General features: G+C 42.0%; 1 protein-coding gene across 2 annotated transcripts in view; it reads left to right on the top strand.

The window, feature by feature from the left end:
* Positions 1-14,086, top strand: part of SETDB2 (SET domain bifurcated histone lysine methyltransferase 2) — a 56,215-nt gene extending 42,129 nt beyond the window's left edge. The window contains exons 11-14 of one of the 2 annotated variants that reach the window (XM_004604488.2): positions 6,073-6,166; positions 8,528-8,868; positions 12,826-12,914; positions 13,685-14,086. In XM_004604488.2, coding sequence (XP_004604545.2) covers positions 6,073-6,166; positions 8,528-8,868; positions 12,826-12,914; positions 13,685-13,802 — 642 coding nt within the window. In that variant the 3' untranslated portion in view covers positions 13,803-14,086. Of the gene's footprint in view, positions 1-6,039; positions 6,167-8,527; positions 8,869-12,825; positions 12,915-13,684 lie in introns of both variants that reach the window. The other variant, XM_055124160.1, reaches the window with a different exon arrangement.
* Positions 14,087-20,372: the final 6,286 nt, after the last annotated feature.

The raw sequence follows: 20,372 nt of genomic DNA, 5'->3' as shown, positions 1-20,372 counted from the left end.
CTCCCTACCCCCACCTCATCCCACTTCTGTGACAGGGCATACCCTTTTGCTCGCTCACTCTCATTTTGGGTGTTATGGTTTGCAATAGAGGTATTGAGTGGCCATCTTGTTCAGTCTATAGTCTATTTTCAGAATGCATCTCCCATCTCGAGCGGGACCGCAAAGCACCCTATACTTGGTCCCTTATCTATCTGAACTGCCTTTTCCCCCAGCATGTGAGGCCGGCTTTCAAGCCATGGAGTAATCCTCCTGGTGCTTATCTCTACTATTCTTGGGTGTTAGTCTCCCTTTCTATTACTTTATATTCCACAAATGAGTGCAATCTTTCTATGTCTGTCCTCTTTCAAACTAATTTCACTTAACATGATACTTTCCATGTTGATCCACTTATATGCAAATTTCATGACTTCATCTTTTCTAACAGCTGCATAGTATTCCATTGTGTAGATATACCATCTGTTTTCGGGCACTCAGATCTTTTCCAATATTGGCTATTGTAAACAGTGCTGAAACGAACATACAAGTGCAGATGTCATTTCGACTATACTTTATTGCCTTTCCGGAATATATTCCCAGGAGTGGTATTGTTGGGCCAAATGGGAGCTCATTTTCTAGTTTTTTGAGAAGCATCCATACGGTTTTCCAAAAGGGCTGAACTAGTCGGCATTCCCACCAGCAGTGAAGCAGAGTCCCTCTCTCCCCACATTTGCGCCAGCACCAGTTGCTTTTGTTCTTTTGGTTGTGGGTCAGTCTCTGGTGTGAGATGGTATCTCATTGTTGTTTTGATCTGCATCTCCCTGATGATTAGTGATGAAGAGCATTTTTTCATGTGCCTTTTGGCCATTCTGATTTCTTCTTTAAGAAAGTTTGTTTATTTCACCGCCCCATTTTCTGATGGGGTTGTATGTTTTCTTCTTGTAGAGCTCAACCAGTGCCTTGTATATTCTTGATATCAGCCACTTATCAGATGGGTATTGGGTGAATATCCTTTCCCATTCTGTAGATTTTCTTTGTATCCTGGTCACTGTATCTTTTGAGGTGCAGAAGGTTCTTAGTTTAACATAGTCCCATTTGTTATCTCTGTTTCCATTTGGTTGGTTTTGGAGTGTCATCTTTGAAGATTCCTTTAGCTTCAATGTCTTGGAGGGTTTTGCCGACCTTGTCTTCAATGTACCTTATGGATTCTGGTCTGATGTTGAGGTCTTTAATCCATTTTGATCAGACTTTTGTGTATGGTGATAGGTAAAGATCCAAGCCCATTTTTTTTGCATGTGGCTGTCCAGTTTTGCCAGCACCATTTGTTAAAGAGGCTTTCCTTACTCCACTTCACATCTCTTGCTCCCTTATCAAAGATTAGATGATCATATATTTCAGGATGTGTGTAAGGATATTCAACCCTGTTCCATTGGTCTGCGGCTCTGCCTTTGTGCTAGCACCATGCTGTTTTAATTATTACCACTTTGTAGTAAAGTTTGAGGTTGGGAAAGGTGATGCTTCCCATCTTCTTCTTCCGAAGAATTGCATTAGCTATTCATGGGGGTTTGTTGTTCCGTATGAACGTCAGAAGTGTTTGATCCATTTCTTTGAAGAATGTCATGGGTATCCTTATAGGAATTGTATTGAATCTGTATAATTGTTTGGGGAGTATAGCCATTTTGACAATATTAATTCTCCCAATCCATGAGCAGGGTATAGGTTTCCATTTCCTTGTGTCCTCTTTTACTTTGTGAAGCAGCATTTTGTAGTTTCCTTTGTACAGGTCCTTTACCTCCTTAGTTAAGCTGATTCCAAGATATTTGATTTTCTGGGGCATGATTGTGAACGGGATTGCTTTTTTTCATGTCACTTTCTTCTCTCTCATTATTTGCGTATAGGAAAGCCGTGGTCTTTTGGATATTGATTTTATAGCCTGCAACTTTACTGTACAACTCTATTGTCTCTAGGAGTTTCTTGGTGGAGGCTTTGAGGTTCTCTAAATATAGTATCATATCATCTGCAAATACTGATAACTTGATTTCTTCCTTTCCTATCTGGATGCCCTTAATTTCTTTTTCTTGCCGAACCGCTATTACAAGTACTTCCAGTGCTATATTGAACAGAAGTGGTGAGAGTGGGCATCCTTGTCTTGTCCCTGATCTTAGAGGAAAGGCTCTTAGTTTTTCCCCATTGAGGATTATGCTTGCCATAGGTTTGTTGTAGATGGCTTTGACTACATTGAGGAAAGTTCCTTCAAAACCCATTTTGGTGAGAGTTTTCATCATTAACAGGTGTTGGATCTTGTCAAAAGCTTTCTCCGCATCTATTGATATGATCATATGATTTTTATGCTTTATTTTGTTGATATGATGGATTATGTTGATTGATTTCTGGATGTTGTTAAACCATCCTTGCATCCCTGGGATGAATCCTACCTGGTTGTGGTGTATGATTTTTTTGATGAGATATTGGATTCTATTTACTAATGTTGTGTTGAGGATCTTCGCATCCACGTTCATCAGGGATATTGGCCTGTAGTTTTCTTTTTTAGTGGTGTCTTTGTTTGCTTTTGGTATTAGGGAGATATGTGCCTCATAGAAATGTTTGGGAGAGTTCCTGTTTCTTCAGTTTCCTGGAAAAGTTTGAGAAGAACGGGCAACAGGTCCTCTTTAAAAATTTGGAAGAATTCGCTAGTGAATCCATATGGACCTGGGCTTTTGTTTTTAGGAAGACTTTGATTACTATTTCAGTTTCCTTCATAGTAATAGGTTTATTTAGGTATTCTAAGTCTTCTTCATTCAATCTTGGGAGATTTTAGGAATCCAAGAATTTATCCATTTCTTCTAGGTTCTCTTGTTTCATGGTATACAGACTTTCAAAGTCTGATGATCTTTTGAATTTCTTCAGTTTCTGTTGTGATGTCTCCCTTTTTGTTTCTAATTCAGTTTATTAGGGTTCTCTCTCTTTCTTTGTGAATCTTGCTAGTGGTTTATCAATCTTGTTTATTTTCTCAAAGAACCAGCTCTTGGTTTCATTGATCTTTCAGGTTGTTTTTTGGGTTTCCATGTCATTAATTTCTGCTCTAAGTTTTGTTATTTCTTTCCTTCTGCCTGGTTTGGGCTCCTTTTATTGGTCCTTTCCTAAGCTCTTGAGTAGTGAAGTCAAGTTATTTATGTAGCCCTTTCTTCCTTTCTGAGAAACACTTGCAGAGCTATAAATTTTCCCCTTAACACAGCTTAAACTGCATCCATCCCATAGGTTCTAGTAACTTGTGTCTTAAATCTCATTTGTTTCCAAGTATCACTCTATCACTCTCAGCCCGTTGCTCATCGATTTGCTTGAGTGGGCACCAGTAACATCTCCATTTTGAGACTTGTTACTGTTTTTGGCATATCAAATACACCACGGGTAGCTTGCCAGGCTCTGCCATGCAGGCGAGATACTCCCAGTAGCTTGCCAGGCTCTCCAAGAGGGGCAGAGGAATCAAACCCAGGTCGGCCACATGCAGAGTGAACACCCTACCCGCTGTGCTATCACTCCAGCCCTTTCCAGGTATCTTTTGATTTCTTCCTTGATTTCCTTCTTGAAATCAGGTGTTTCATTGTTCAAGATTGAGCTGTTCAATTTCCAGGTGTTTGATATGGTTCTCCGCTTCTGTGCATGATTAACTTCTATCTTCAGTGCATCGTGGTCTGAAAAGATAGTTGATACAATTTCTATCTTCCTGATTTTGTTGAGGTATGTTTTGTGACCCAGCACATGATCTATTTTGGAAAATGTTCCATGTGCATTGGAAAAAAAAGTGTATTGTTTCTTTGGGGGATGTAAAGCCCTATATAGATCTATTAGCCCTCTCTCTTCTATTTCTTCCTTCAAAGCCAGTGTTTTCTTGGTAAGTTTTATTCTTGTTAATCTATTGAGGGATGATAAGGCGGTATTGAAGTCTCCAACTACTATTGTGTTGCTAGCAATGTCCTCCTTAAAATCTGTTAGCAGTTGTTTTAAGTATTTAGTGGGTCCCTCATTAGGTGCATATATGTTTAGGAGTGTGATTTCTTCCTATTTTGCATATCTCTTTATTAATAAAAATGGCCTTCTCTCTCCTTTCTTATCTTTTTCATCTTGAAATCTCTGTTGTCGGATACTAGTATGGCCACCCCAGCTTTTTTGAGGGAGTTGTTTGCTTGCAGGATTGTTTTCCATCCCTTGACTTTGAGCCTGTATTTGTGCTGACTGTTTAGATGTGTTTCTTGTAGGCAGCAGAATGCTGGGTTCAGTTTATGAATCCATTTTGCCACTCTGTGTCTCTTAATTGGTGCATTTAGACCATTGACATTGAGAGAGATTATTGTCATGGGGTTTTGTACCATCTTTCTGTAGAGATTTGCTGTGCTTGTAGGGGATTTTCTTGTCTTACAGTAGCCCCTTTAGTCCTTCTTTTAGGTTTGGTTTTGAGTCTATGAAGTTCCTGAGCTGCTATTTATCAAAAAAATTGTGTATTGTTCCTTCTAGTTTGAATGAGAGTTTAGCCGGAAACAGAATTCTTGGTGAGGCGTTTATTTCATTGAGTTTTTTCACTATATCCCACCATTGTCTTCGGGTGTGGAGGGTTTCCTCTGATAGGTTTGCTATAAATCTAAGGGGTGTTCCTTTGTATTTGATTTCCTTCTTTGACCTTGCTGCTTGCAGTATTGTATCTCTGTTCGTGACATCCATCATTCTGACTAAGATATGCCTTGGAGTCTTTTTATTAGGGTCTCTTTTGGCTGGTACCCTTCGGGCTCCTTGGATCTGGATGCCTGCATTCTCCAGCTCTAGGAACTTTTCAGCAATGATTTCTTTAACTGTGGCTTTTTCATTGGGGTTGATTCCCAGTCCTTCTGGTAGTCCAATGATTCTAATGTTGTTCCTCTTAGAATCATCCCCTAGGATTCTGACTCACCCTAGAGCTATTTTGAGGTCTTTTCCCATTGTTTCTTCCTTGCCTATAGGCTTCCTGTAGCTCATCTTCAAGCTTACTGATTCTGTCTTCTTTCTGCAGCTCCTCTTCAAGCTCACTGATTCTGTCTTCAGCTGTAGCCTTTCTATTCTTGAGGGCACCCACTGAATTTTTTATTTAATCTACAAAAGCTTTTATTCATGACACTTCTGATTGTAGCTTTCTTATTTCTGCTCTCATTTCTTCCTGTATTTTGCTGGCTGTTCGTTCCACACTTTCTGTCACGTCTCCTTTAATTTACTGGATGTCTGCTCCACTGTTTCTTTGATTTGATTTATTGATCATTCTCAGCATTTCATCTCTTATCGGAGAGATTGTATTTGTGGGTAACTCCTGTTGAGGCTTCTGAACTCTGTTCTTCATCCTCTTCTCGTGGTGGGGATCTGCACTGTTTCTTCATGTTGTTGTGGTTGTGTGGGGATGGGGTCCTCCAGTTCACTAGCACTGTTCCCTCTCACTGCAAGAAAGGGTTCTATATGAGCTCGGTCGATGGTGGTCACCTTTTTGCCCTTCTGGAATACGTCCTTCCTCTTAGATATTTCTCTGTGACTTATGTGAGGGGTCTAGTGAAGCTTTGAAGGATGTGTTCTTTTATAATGGGCTTGTACAGTTTCTTGTGTACACTGTTCTTTTGGTGAAGTTGGAGTAGGCTAGTGGAGTATTGGCCTATTGTGTTTGAGATGGCCAGGAAGATCTCAATATAATTAGTTGATAGAGATTGAGATGTGGGTCCAGAGTTCTGGGAAGGTAGAATATAACTGCGGCCTCCACACCCACTTCTGCCGAGGCTACGCCCCTGGAGGCCTCGGATACTGTGGGGGGATCAGGGGCAGGGCTGGGGGCACATGAACCTGTCCTGTATTTGAATTTTAACCTAAAAAATATCTTGACATTCTACAGCTTTCTGAAATGACTAGAAGCACTACCCAAACAGAAAGCTCCATTATTTCAAAGATTCCTTCTGATACTGACTTTGAGGCTTTTCCTGAATAAATCATATAACTACAGCTTATGAATCTTGATGAAAGATGCTTAACTGCTAAACTGTGTTTTTCCTAACCTAGAACTTGAAGAACTCTCCCTTGTTTCCTTCTAAGGGATTTGCCTCCTCAGAGTCTGTCTCCTCAGAAGATAGTGATGGATTTATACCAACCCAAGTATATCTGAATTCTAAAGCCAAGGAAATGAAAAGTAGGCTTTGTTTCACTTCATGATTGCTTTCCTTTATCACCTTTTTTAATCTCTCTTGCTCAATATTCTACTCATTTTGTCAGATTCCATAATAAACATGTTAATTCTTCACAAAAGTTACCCCTTGTCTAGTTGAGAAGTTGGTAAGCTATAACTGTGGACCAATTCCAGCCTACCACCTATTTAAGATCTGTAACAGGGACTGGAGAGAGAGACGGGAGCTCGGACTCTTGCCTGGCATACGGCCAACACTGGCACCACATATGGTGTCCAAGAGTTGCCAGAGTCCTTTCCCGAGCACAGCCTGAAATAGTCCAGAACCACCTCTGAGTGTGAACCAAAATAAAATACAAGGAAAAAAATCTGTGATTGAAGACAAAGTTCACCCTTTTAAATAATAGGAAAAAGTGAGATGACTATTTTGGGACACTTGGAAATTATATGAAATTAAATTTCAGTGTCTGTCAACTATGTTTTACTGGAACCAACCATGTCAGTTCTTTTAAGCAGCCTCAACTACTTACTTTCCTGCTGCAGCGCAGCGCTGATGGGCCCTAACAGAGACTGTCCTACCCACAACATCTGAAATATGTATGAGTTGGCCCCCGTTGAGATGCAGCAGCAGGACCTGCTGCCTGGCAGTGCTCAGCAAAAACCAGTTTTTAAGTCCCCGAGTACTGGCCTGGCCTTCAGTTTTGTTATAGTCGCACTGCCGGAGCTAATTTTACAGCTTCACAAAGCTGGGTTTTGGTGCTTTGCATCTCACTGCATCCCTCAGTGGAGAAACATTGTTGACGCCCCTTCCTGAAGGACTGACCAGCTCCCCTGCCTTTGCTTTCCTAACACACCCTGGTCCTAAAGAAGGAACTGGGAGGAGAAAAGGCAGTTTCTTCACAGAAAGGGCTGTGAAGGAGGAAAAAGTCTTCTACTCATCTTAGATTTTCTAGATGGATTCCTATAAATTAGGCTGACAAAAGATTGATTGAACAAAGAAAAATAACTTTACTATTATATATCATCAGCTACATGTGTAAAACATATGAAACACAGGGAATATTCAGAAATAAGTAATTTATAATTTAAGGTGGCTTAGAACTCTGATCAACCTGCCACCATAGCTAAATAACAGTAAGTTTTTACTATTTCTTTGGATTGAACCTAGGGCCTAACACATGCATGGCATATATTACAGGCACTACAGAAGTCAGAAATATACTATTAGGACTAATAAAATAATCTGTGATTAAAATGTAACTGTATGTAAGCACAACATGCAGAAACAGTAATAATTAAATCAAGAACAAATTTGGGGCTGCTTAGATGGCACAAATGACTTTTGTTAAATGAATGATTTTGTTTTGTTTTGTTTTGTTTTATTTGGGCGCCACACTCAGCAATACACAGTGCTGACTCCTGGCACTGTGCTCAGGAATCACTCCTGGCAGGTTCAGGGTACCATAATGGGATCCTGGGAATTGGACCTAGATTGGCTATGTAAAAGGCAAACACCTCACCCACTTACTGTACTATCATTCCAGCCTGATTTTATTTTTAAGTGAAATAAAATCATCTTGCATGATTTTATTGCCTTGCATCTGTGAAATCCTGCATTCAGTCCCTGACACTGCAAAACATGCATGATTTTCTTTTATTTGATATGAATTCATATTTCTGGATATCCTAAAAAATATTTTCACTATTGAATAAGAAAAAGTTGAGCAACTAATCACTTTATAAAATATTTTGTTTGTGAAGTATAATTGTTGAGTAGTCCTCTAGTAAGAATGCCTGCACAGGACACATAGTTCCTGCTGTTTGAAGCTTGTGGCATGTGACTGACAGATCATCTCAGGCATTTTTTTTTTTTTAACTTTAGGCCCTAGATGTTTCTAGAGAACTTTCTAAATACCAACTATTACAGCTGTTTGAAATATACTTAAATACAGACTGCAGAGATGAAGAGGGGGTGAATTGGTGTGTAAGAAGAAGAGATAAAAAATATAATAGGAAGGGGGCCAGATTGATAGTATGGTTGACCCAGGTTCAATCCCTGGCACATCCATAGGGTCCCCTGAGCCTTACCAGGAGTGACCCCTGAATTCAGAACCAGGAGTAATATGTGAGCACTGCCAGGTGTGGCCCCAAAACAAAACAAAATATGTAATAGAAAGGAAGATGTATCCTCATAACAAAAAGCAGTTATATATACAAAAGGGACAGAATTTAGAACTTGATTCCTGAGTTTGTACACCACTAGTAATTTATTATTGTGGCAGTAACTAGCATTTAATTACTGTTACTCTCAGCATTATTGCTTGGCCAACTATATCTTCTGATAATTTCTTCCAAATTGTTTATTAGAGGATGCAAGCTCAACGGAAACAGAGGATTCTGAAGACAGCCTGGTGACTGAATCAGATGTGATAGATATGACTATATGTAGAGAAGAAATTCCCCAAAGGTTTCTATGTAATAATCAAACAATGGATAATAGGAATATTATAAAGAAGTTGGATGTTCAAATAGAAAAGCCCCATGAGGAACAATCTCCAGCATGTCAGAATCAACAGGCCTTTCATGATGCAGAGCTTCCAGATGAAACCAACAATGACATGTCACCTGGTTCCCTGAAGAGGTCAGAGAACAAGATCGAGTTCCTGCTGGATGCCAGGAGAGAAGGCAATGTGGGCCGCTTTCTCAACGTGAGTATGTGGGCTCAGATTCACATTTCTAAACAACTGTTTTTCTGTGCTTCTTAGCAAAAAACACCAGAAACATAGACTTAATAGAGATTCTAAATCCAGATGCCTGAGTTTGAATGCTAGTCCTGCACTTACCTGGCCTGAATATGTGGTTTGCCTTCTCTGTTCCTTGTCTTCCACTTCTGTGTATGATAATAATAGCACCTCTCTGATGGGTTTTTATTTATTTATTTTTAATTGAATCACCATGAGATAAACAGTTACAGAGCTGTTCATGTAAGGTTTTAGTCATACAATATTCCAACACCTGTCCCTCCACCAGTGCACATCTCCCACCAACCAGTGTCCCCAGCTTCTCTCTCTCTCTCTCTCTCTCTCTCTCTCTCTCTCTCCCCCCCCAACTCTGTCACTCTCCCCCGACCCTTTTAGGCATTGTGGTTTGCAATTCAGATACTAAGAGGGTATCATGTTCGGTCCTTTACCTATTTTCAACATGCAGCTCTTATCCAGAGTGATCATTTCTGACTTTCTTTGTCTAATGGGATTTTATATGGATTAAATGAGACATACTGCTAAACAATACTAAGAGTACTAATTAACACAGAGCAAACATTTACTTGAGGGAAACTTTAAGAAATGAGATAACAGTGCTTTTATTTTATTGAATTAGTTCCTGAATTTGTTTTGTCCAAAATTCATAACGACACACAGAATCACTTTCGTTTCTGCATCTCCTTTTTTATTCATCTTATGTATTTTTTAGTTAGGGCTCTCCCGAGAAGTGCTCAGGGGACCAGTGATACTGGGCAACCAGGCAGCAGGTGCAGTGTTCAAGCTGTAAGTGCAGTGGAGTGGGGGCCACCAGGGCCACCCCAGAAGTGCTCAAGTGCTCGGGGGCCACTAAGTTTCCACCCAGCAGTGTTGAAGGCAGTGGGGGTGGGAGGGGGCAGGGCATGTGGTGCTGAGCACTGAGCTCAGAGCCCTGCAGATCCAGGCCATCCACCCTGACCCCCAGGCATCTCCTGAGCCTCTCCTTTGAGTGATGTAACATGCAGGGCTTAATCAGAAATGCTTCTGTTAAAAAAAACAATCAGTTGGAGGTATTTATGTTTTATTTATTGACTCTAAATTTTGAGTAATCTATTGGATTAGGGTAGGAAAACCAACATATTTATCAGAATGCTGTGTTTTACTCCATAAGCCTTTTTCTTTTATCTTCAATTCATAATCATTTTGTTATTTTGTTTACATATCTGCTTTGAATATTTTAGTGAGATGATGAGAAGCGTGACCTGTATTGTTGGTCACATCTCCTGGGTAGCGTGGAATCGAGGCTCTCGAGCTTCCCTCTTGGACTCCTAGCACCTCACTCCTCCTCCCGTCACACGTGCTGATCAGAGAACTCTCCAGGAAGAACAGCAATCCTTCCTTCAGCCTTGATTCCATGTCTAGTTAGCAGGACTTGTCTTTAGCAAGCCAGATCCTATGGAATCCCTGAACCACTGTTGTAAAGCCGAGTCAGGCCCTGCCGTGTCTGTCCCCCAACGCCCTCTGCCCCACTTACTCACTGCTTATCATTTCTGGGAGAGCCAGTGGAGTCTGGGGGAAGGTTCAGCCTTGGATCCCTCCACACGGCCTTGTTAAAGGTCCCTTTACTACAGCTTACCTGGCCTTCATTTTTCCTGATCTCTGTCAGCTCTTGTGAGGGGAAATCAGTGGTGGGAGGGACAGCTTTGACTTTTCCCTTAAAGTAAAGGTGAAGGAAGGAAAACCGATCCCATGACTCACAGGTTTTTGACATCTTTAAGGTAAACTCCATGCTCCTTTTAAATGTGACCTTTGAATGGTCACATTTATAATATGTACTCTTCTGAGTCTTATATGTTACTCAGCCGGCACCAGAAGAGAAAAATTAGAGTATCTTTAAAATCAGAGTTTTTCCTTGCTAAGTGAATCTACTTACTTGGTTTCTCTCTCTCTCTCTCTTTTTTTTGTCTGTGTGTGTGTGTGTTTTTTTTTCTGTTGATTTGTTCAGATACATGGCCAACAAAAAATAGGATCCTCTCCTCCATTCCTCTGCCCGCCAGCTGCCCTTTCTCTCGCACCTTGACTGCTTCCCCACTATTGCTCAGCAAGGGCAGAGTGGTGAAGGAGCATGAGAGCAGCTTGGAGCAGAGGCCTGGCGTGCTTTATCCCACCAGGTGGATTGAATGGGGCTGGTCCAGATGATGGGGCAGGTTTCGGCTCCCCAAGGGAGTGCACTGGCCATGCTCCCTGTTTATCACTGTATCACTGTATCACTGTCATCCCGTTGCTCATCAATTTTCTTGAGCAGGCACCAGTAACATCTCCATTGTGAGACTTGTTACTGTTTTTAGCATATTGAATACACCACGGGTAGCTTACCAGGCTCTGCCCTTGTTTCTAGCAGAGAAAAGCAAATCCGCACAGGTGCTGCCCTGTCCTGACCTTCCTCACTCACTCTTTGCTTCCTCCCTTTCTCCCTGCCTTTCTTCTGATTTCCTTCCCACACTTCTTTTCTTCTCCTTCCACTCTTCCTCCCTTCCATTTTTCTGCATAATTGACATATTCACATAATTTGAAAAACAAAGTAGAAAGGTATATAGAATACATACGTACAGCTGATCAGGGTTATTTAAGATAGCTGTGAGCTTGCTAGATTAAAAACTATTGAGTAAAACTTACCAATCAACACTGAAAAAAATGACAGGAAGTTATTGAAGCTAAATGGTAGTAAACATGTCCAAGAAATATTGTAGGGATTTGATTCTTTGTGAATGTGAAGAGATGAACATGGAGAGATGCACCTAATGTCAACATAACACTGGAATGATGATAATAGGAGGAAATGTTAGAAGTTTTGGGAAAAGAATAATTAGTATTTATGTGTAGTAGAGAAATCAATTGCTCCCACACTTCCTATTTCCAAACGGTATTTTGGACTACAATGTAAAAGTCAAGTCATGTACATTCTTCATATTCATACTTGATAAGCCCCCATTACCCTGATTCCTCCTCTATTTTTTTATTACTTTCATGTTTTCTTAGACTGTTCTTTAAACAAATATAAAAATACATGTTCTTGTTTCTCCTTTCTTCTGCAAAAGAATAGCATATTCATTGCTCTACATCTCAGTTTTTAAACTGCCAATATACCCTGGACATCTTTTTCCATCAATACAAATATATAATTCTTTATTATTTGCATTGTTAGTTTATAGTAATGAGGAATTCCATTTGTGTGGATATGCCAAAGATTATTTTTCCAGTCCTATAGTATCAGAGCTGCTTCTTCACCTAGCATGTGAGGTCAGCTTCCAAGCTGTGGAGTACTCCTCTTGGTACTTATTTGTTTGTTTTTTTTTTTTTTTTTTTTTTGGGTCACACCCGGCGATGCACAGGGGTCACTCCTGGCTCATGCACTCAGGAATCACCCCTGGCGGTGCTCAGGGGACCATATGGGATGCTGGGATTCGAACCCGGGTCGGCCGCGTGCAAGGCAAACGCCCTACCCGCTGTGCTATCGCTCCAGCCCCTCCTCTTGGTACTTATCTCTACTATTCTTGGGTGTTAGTCTCCCATTCTGTTACTTTATATTCTACAAATGAGTGCAATCTTTCTATAAGTAATGCAATTCTTAAATAAAAAGACAAATTCATTTATAATGATAATATCAACAGCTTATCTTCTACAAGGGTTCATAATATTTTGCATTCCTATCAGTGGGATAAAATTACAGGTCAGAACATTGCATTTCTGGATAGGTTCCTCGTATTAACAGAATTGTAATGATGTATTATAGATAAGCTTCCAAAAGGAAAGAAAATAATAAATGATATGTGTTGGAAACAAAGGTATTTTCATGCTTTAACAAATAACGCATTAAAATTTTATTCAGTGTCTAATCTCTGTGTTTGATTTTTTTTTTTTTAACAGCATAGCTGCTGCCCAAATCTTTTGGTACAAAATGTTTTTGTTGAAACACATGACAGAAATTTTCCACTGATGGCATTCTTCACAAACAGGTTTGAATTTTATGATTTAATTTTCAAATTGTGGATTTAAAAAGAACAATCAGAAAATATGAATAGCAACCAAGTACTGTTAACCCCTAATAGCTGACACACATCAAAAAAATATTTGATTATCCAAAACTGTTTCTAGTAAAAAAAAAAAAAATTGCGAACAGTTACACTTTTAATTTTTTCTTTGTTTGGATTTTTGTGCTGGCAGTGCTCAGGACTTACTCCTGGCTCTGCACTCAGGAATCACTGGCTTAGGGGACCTTATGGGATGCCAGGGTTTGAACCCAGGTTAGCCATGTGGAAGGCATGCACATTACTAGCTATAGTATCTCTCCAGCCCCTTAATTATTATTTTCTCCTAGCATTAATGCCTGAAAAGGCTAAGGATGACAGGACTCAGTTCAGTTCAGGGGATAAATGACATCAAATGCCACAACTTCTTATGTCAGAACCACCCCCACAAACACAGTGCAGACTCATCACGTCACCAGGTTCTACTGTTTGCAAATTATGCCTCATTCCCCATGGGTACTGACACATTTCTTCTTTCTTAGGATTTTATTGATTTGAAATAGAACTCAATGATTTGTCTTAATAAAAGAGCACCCCTAATCAATGGGTGTCAGGGAGTGAGAATAATCGTATTTTCTTTAAGGTGGTTGATGTTTTTATGAAAATTGATGACAGTCTAGTTTGGCTCATCTTGTCATATTTTGTGATTTATATTGTGTTTAAATTTTTTTAATTGTTTTTCAATTTCTACATTTTAGGTATGTGAAAGCAAGAACAGAACTAACATGGGATTATGGTTATGAAGCTGGGACTATGCCTGAGAAGGAAATTCTCTGCCAATGTGGATTTAATAAGTGTAGGAAAAAGATATTATAAATATGTAGTCATTGCCTGCTGGTGAAATGAACATACCAAGCCGAAATTAGAGCCACATGGGAGCACACGCAAACAGGAATTCCTTCTCGGTCTGACAAGAATTACTCTCAGTTTTCCCTTGTTTGTGAGGGCTTCACAAATACAGACTTTCATAAACTTAGAATATCCCTTTATTCTTACTGTTATTTAACTTCACATGGGTAAGATAAAAGTGTATTTTATGTGAAAATTCATTGTACAGTTTGTAACTTATTTGTAAATTATAAAGAGCTAGAATTCAAGTACTCTTTTGTTTTTGGTTTTGTTTTGGGACCACACCCGGCAGTGCTCAGGGGTCACCCCTGGCTCTGCACTCAGGAATCATTCCTAGTGATGCTGGGGGACCATATGGGATGTCAGGGATCGAACCCCAGTTGGCCACGTGCAAGGCAAACATCCTACATGCTGTACTATCGCTCCGGCCCCAAACTCAGCTATTCTTAACTGCTTCTGTAATTACCATCTTTGAGTTCATGCCCTGAAAGAGCCCGATTTTGTACCTTCAACTGCAAGATATATTTAGGGTTAATTCCTGGCAACTAATACACCATTCTGGGCCATAAGGTCACAGAGCCCGCAGAATATGTGAAGACCAGCTGTCGACATTACACCGCAGTGTTTGGTTACTGATGGGAGAAGCTCCACCTGGGCCAGTGAGACGCTTCCTATCTAGTCCTGTGGCTGAGAGGGTTTGGGGGGAGCTCGCTGAAGGGGAAGGTAAATGTGACTCTGAGATGCAGCTGCATTCTCAGATTTTCTACCCGCACTTACAGACATGGGCAAAAGAGGGAAATGGAAGTCGGAAGGAATTGCGTCTTTTTTCCTTTTTTGGATCTAACTAGAGTCAAGTTATAAGGAAAAAGATAGTTTGAAATCAGTCAGAATTCACTTAATTAGGCCAGAAAAGGATCTTCTGAAGCAAGAATTTTATTTAAACACAATTCTTCTGAGCTGCCAAGGCTGAAATTGCCTCTTGGAATTTTCAGGGCATGATGTACAAATTGTTTTGCTAGAAATAAAGGAAAAGAATCACTTTGCCCTAGGGTGCTAGCCCTTATCGTCAAGCAGTAATGGGACTGGGAATCACCGGAAGTCAAAACTTCCTGCATTAAAAAGAACCTCCCCCTTTTGAACATTCGCTCAAAAGAACTAATTAAGAAGTGTTCTGGCTTTTGAGAGGTTGCGTATACTCTCTGAATTTTATTCTAGGCTGTTAGTTACCCCCAAACAAAATTTAAAAATTAAGTTTAGAATAAATTTAATTTCTTTTTTCTCTTGGAAGAATTGCACCCCCCCCCCCCCCCCCCGCCAATCGATGCTCAGATTGCTGCGCTCGGGGACTGCTCCCAGCAGCGCCAGGGTGACTGATACTCACTGCCCTCAGATGAGCCAAACTCCTTATTCCCTGTACTGTCTCTGTAGCCCCCAGTTTAGTTTCTTAAACACTGAGAATGAGATGAAAATCAATTTCCTACAAATCAAAAAATTAAGAAAAATGGGAGGGATACTGGGTTGGTTAATTGGTGGTAGAGAATGGGCACTGGTGGAGGGATGGGTTCTCGAACATTGTATGAGGGAAACACAAGCACGAAAATGTGTAAATCTGTAACTACCCTACGGTGATTCACTAATTAAAAAATTAATTTTAAAAAGAAATGTTACGATCATGCTATACATTATATCATATTAATATCACATGATATTTCATGATATACCACATGATATAAACTAGCCAAGTTTCTCTTTTTTATTTTTTATTTTTTTTAATATTTTTTAAAAAATTAAGAAAAGGAGCAAAAAAGTGCAGTTCACCAACCAGTAGATATACTCGGAAGGATCAGGAGTCCATTCATTGGCAAAATCACTGTAGGAGATTAAGGGAGTGCATTAAAGTGAAGATGCTTAATCAGTAGGTAAAACACTTTTGTATTAATCCTGATATTTTGATCTACTTCAATCTGAACACTAGAGATTACCTTTGTTTCTTTTGTTTCAGATCTCTCTAGTTCAAACCCATTATTTTCCTTTTTGTTTTTGTATTTATTTTTGTTTACTCCCAATCTTGGTAAAGCATATTCTGCAGTAGTTCTTAGAAAAGAAAAACAAGTAAATATTTTTAAACTGTGAATGTTTGAAAATGCTATTTTACCCTCTGCTTGGTTTCTACTTTGTTTTGGGGGTGGAGGGCAAGGCAGAGTTTGTTTTGGGGCCACACCGGCAGTGCTCAGAGATTACCTGGATTCTGTGTTCAGGGATTACTCCTGGAGGGACTCGGGAGACCTTATGGGGTGCTGGGGATCGAGCCTGGGTGAGCCTTGTGCAAGATTAACTCCCTACTTGCTATCTTATCACTCCAGCTCCTTAGTTTCTACTTCAAAGGGTATAATGTTCCTGAGTTGCCTCTCATTTCTGGAGAAATCTGCTGTTGTTGCTGAAAAAATTTAAAAACACTCACGTCTGGCTTCCAGGGTGAATGTCAGAGGTCAGATGTGATTCTGTTATCTCTCATATGTGATTGATTTTCTCTCTTTTTTAAAGCTTACAATATTATTTTGTTCCAATGTTCAGTTCTGGAAGGACATTTTTATTCCATAAACCAGGTATTTGGCAGGATATTTCAAAATAAAAATTTTGTTCAGGGGCACTAGACATGCTGATTCAAATCAAAAGTACCATATATGATCCCCTGGGCACTGCCCGAGATCACACCTGAGCAGAAATAGGCATAGCCCCTGTGTACCCCTGTGTACCCCTGTGTGTGGTCCAACACCCTCCACCCCCCTCCCTGTCATCACCACCACCACCAAAGAAAGAAAAGAGACTTTGTCAGTTCAAAGAAACTGGTTTTGTTTTTGTTTTTGTTTTCAGAGAAACTGTTTTGAACTATTTCTTTAATGATTCTTCATCAGTTCTTTCTGGAATTCCTATTAGCTAGGTGTCAGTCAGATTTGGGTTTTTTTAATTATTTTTTACTTTTTCCCCAAATTTTGATCTCTGTAACTTATTTTTATGAGGTTGTTCACAATAATTTGTTACATTCAATATTCCAGCACCAATTCCACCACCATTACACCTTACCCACCATTATATTGAATTTTCCCAACCACCCAAGCCTGCCCTAAAAGCCAGCCCTAAATAATTTATTATGTATTGCCTGTTATGAATAATTTTCTAAAAATGATCAAAAACAGTTTACTTAGAAGAAATGTGTGAAGATTGTTGTATCTCACCCTGGAGCCATTGAGCCCTTGTAAAAGAGATTACTAACAGGTTGAGCCATGTGTGCTAATATATTTTTTTTAAGTTCCAGGAAAAGTTTATTTGACTGCAGTAAATTTTCTGTAGCAAACCTTGGCAAACTACATTTATTTTTAAATATAGGAGTATCACTGTATCACTGTCATCCTGTTGATCATCGATTTGCTCGAGCAGACCTAGTAACGTCTCCATGCATCCTAGTCCTGAGATTTTAGCAGCCTCTCTTTACTCATATTTCCCAATGGTACCGTATTAGAGGCTCTTCAGGGTCAGGGGAATGAGACCCATCATTGTTACTGTATTTGGCATATGAATACGGAGAACTAGGCTATCAAATATTGCGCTTCCAGGAGCTTGGTTTTATAGTTGGCTGTTGATGGGATTACATGGCACAGGGGTGGGGGGGGGGGCAGTTTCTGACTGCCTTGCTACTGGAAAGTGGGGAATCTGGGTGGAAGAGGCCCAGTCCCAATCCGAGCAGCTTTGGAGATCTGTAAGAGTACTGCTATTTATTCAGCCATTGACTAAGATGATTGAATTGGGCACGAACTTCACATTACTTTTTTTTCTTAATTGAATCTCCGTGAGATAGTTTACAAAGCTTTCATGTTCGAGATTCAGCCATACAATGATCAAACACCCATCCCTCCACCAGTGTATGCTTTGCACCACCAGTGTCCCCAGTATATACCCCCGCCCCCAATCCCAGTCTCACTCTGCCTCCATGGCAGACAATTTTCCCAATTTTCTCTACTTTTGGGCATTATGTTTCGCTCAAATTTTCCCACTACCATTCAAGCCTGCCTGCCAGGGGCAGATGCTAGATCATTTATTGCCTCTATGGCAGGCACTTTTCTTCTGTCTCTCTGTCTGTCTCTGTCTCTGCCTCTGCCTCTGTCTCTCTGTCTCTCTGTCTCTGTCTCTGTCTCTCTCTGTCTCTCTCTCTGTCTCTCTCTCTCTCTGTCTCTGTCTCTGCCTCTGCCTCTGTCTCTCTGTCTCTGTCTCTGTCTCTCTCTCTCTCTCTCTCTCTATCTCTATCTCTCTCTCTCTCTCTCTCTCTCTCTCTCCTTCTCTGTCTCCCTCCCCTTTTGGGCATTGTGGTTTGCAATATTGTTTCTGATCTCTTCTGAGATTTATTTTCTCTTACTTTTTTTCTTGATTTATCTCCATCTTCTTGCTCTGCTTTCAGAAGATTTCTTTAATCTTCTGAGTTGTCTGCTGTGTATTAGTTTTCTGTTCTTGTACTTTTAATTTCTAGAGTTCTCTTCTCTACATGCTTTCACACTTATGGCTTCTACTTCAGGATCATTTGCTTCATGGCTGCAGTATCTCAACTTCTTTCAAAATACTATCTATGTAAAAAGATACACAGATCCATTCACATCTATACTTTATTCCTGCATATCCAGGGACCCGGTGGGGAGTGTGGGATGGGAGGTGGGTGGGGTGGGATCTTGTTTCCCCTGTTCTGTGTCAGGGTCTCAGGCTATCTACTCAGACTTAAGGTGGAACACTAAGAAGCTGAGCTGGAGAGAGTGCAGGAGGTGAAGGAACTGCCTGCCACAGTGCGGTCCCCAGCACCGGACACGGTCCCCACAGCTCCACTAGGAGTGATGCTTAAGCCAGAGCCAGGAGTCAGCCCTGTGCCATATGGGCTGTGACCCCAAAGCCAGAACAAAAATCTGAGATTTTAGATGAGAGTGAGTGCTTCCCCTCTCTCTTCAGGTGCTTCGCCAGGACACAGCAAACAATTTATTCCCTGATTCAGCCTTTCTAGACCTTTCTTCTTGGCCTGGCAAGGTCTCCCTTAAAGGACAAACATCTGACTGACTGCCAGTTTACTGTCCACATTTCACTTCCTCTGCCCTCTTTAAAACCTTAAATCTGTTTAAAACCTAAAACCTGTTAGTTGCTGCTCAGTGGCGCCAGGGTTCCATCTGGAGAAGGTGTGGTGGCGGCACCTCCTCCTTCCGGCCCCCCGGTGTTGCTGGCCCCGACTCGGGTCCGGAGCATTTTCCAGGCCGCGTTGCTCACCAGAATGCCTGCCGCTTCTCTGTGGATTGTGGCATGAAGATGGCGCCGAGGGTGGGTCGAGGGCGTGACTTCCAGCGGCCGGGACCACTTGGAGTTTTGGGCTGGCGCTGCCCCACTCCAGTGGCCCCCGCGGCTCGCATCTGTCCCAGTCCCGAATCCTGGAGCCGTGTTAGTTGCTGCTCAGTGGCGCCAGGGTTCCATCTGGAGAAGGTGTGGTGGCGGCACCTCCTCCTTCCGGCCCCCCGGTGTTGCTGGCCCCGACTCGACACCCAGTTAATTCTGAGAAGTGACGAGTTGGGGGAATGAGGAGCTAGAGAGAGAAGAGAGGGAGTAGAGTAGACAGACGGGGCAGGGCAGGGGGGCGCGAGGGGAGAGAGTGACAGACAGAGGAGACAGAGGAGATAGCAGAGAGGGGTGGGAGAGTGACAGTGCAGGGGTGAAGCCACTAGCCTTACACGGGGAGATAACGGTTCGCGTTATCACACCGCCAGGAGTGATTCCTGAGCACAGAGCCAGGAGGAATACTTGGGGCCCCAACTGCCTCCCCCCCCTGCCCCCCCGGCACTCTACCCCACCCAAAAACCCTTGCGTCCGCAAACACAGCGGATGCCCGGTCAGGGGAAGTGGGTCTCGGGCTTTCGGGGGAAGTGAAACTCCGCGCAGCCGTGCGGACCTGGCGTCACCGCCCGGGGAGGCCCGCGGCGCCCTGGGGACGGTCCCCGCGCCCCACCGCTGAGTTCCGCGGGGTGCCCCTGAGCCGTCGGGGCCCGCGGGTGTCCCTGAGTCGTCGGGGCGAGGCCCCGTGGCCCCAAGGCAGAGGAGGGCGGCTTCTGCTCGCTTCTGCCTGCAGGGTGGCTCTGTGGCCCTTGGGCGCAGCTCTAGGGAGTCGGCCTCCAGGAACTCTTTGCAAAGTTTCCCCCTGACCAGACGACTGGGGCGTCAGGGGTGGGGAAAGGGCCTTGTCGCGCCGCCAAGTCCTGTTGGACGCCCGAACGGGTCACCCCGTCCGTCCGTCCGGGTAAGAACCAGAGGCACCCAGGAGTGGCCTCAGCCGGGTGCCCCGCTGCCCTCGTTCAGGTCGAGAGCGCTGAAGCAGGACCGTGGAGAGGGGATGTTCCCTTCACAGATCTCAAGCACCGAACATTTGCCAGATTTACTTCATATCACTATCCGCTATTACTTAATGAGAGGCAAGGTGATTGGGGTGGAGATTGCACAGCGGAGAGGGTACCTGCACGT

The sequence above is a fragment of the Sorex araneus genome, chromosome 1, assembly GCF_027595985.1.
Source record: "Sorex araneus isolate mSorAra2 chromosome 1, mSorAra2.pri, whole genome shotgun sequence".
Lineage (NCBI taxonomy): Eukaryota > Metazoa > Chordata > Mammalia > Eulipotyphla > Soricidae > Sorex > Sorex araneus.
Note: the sequence above shows the minus strand (reverse complement) of the source record. Positions and strands in the feature narration are given on the sequence as shown.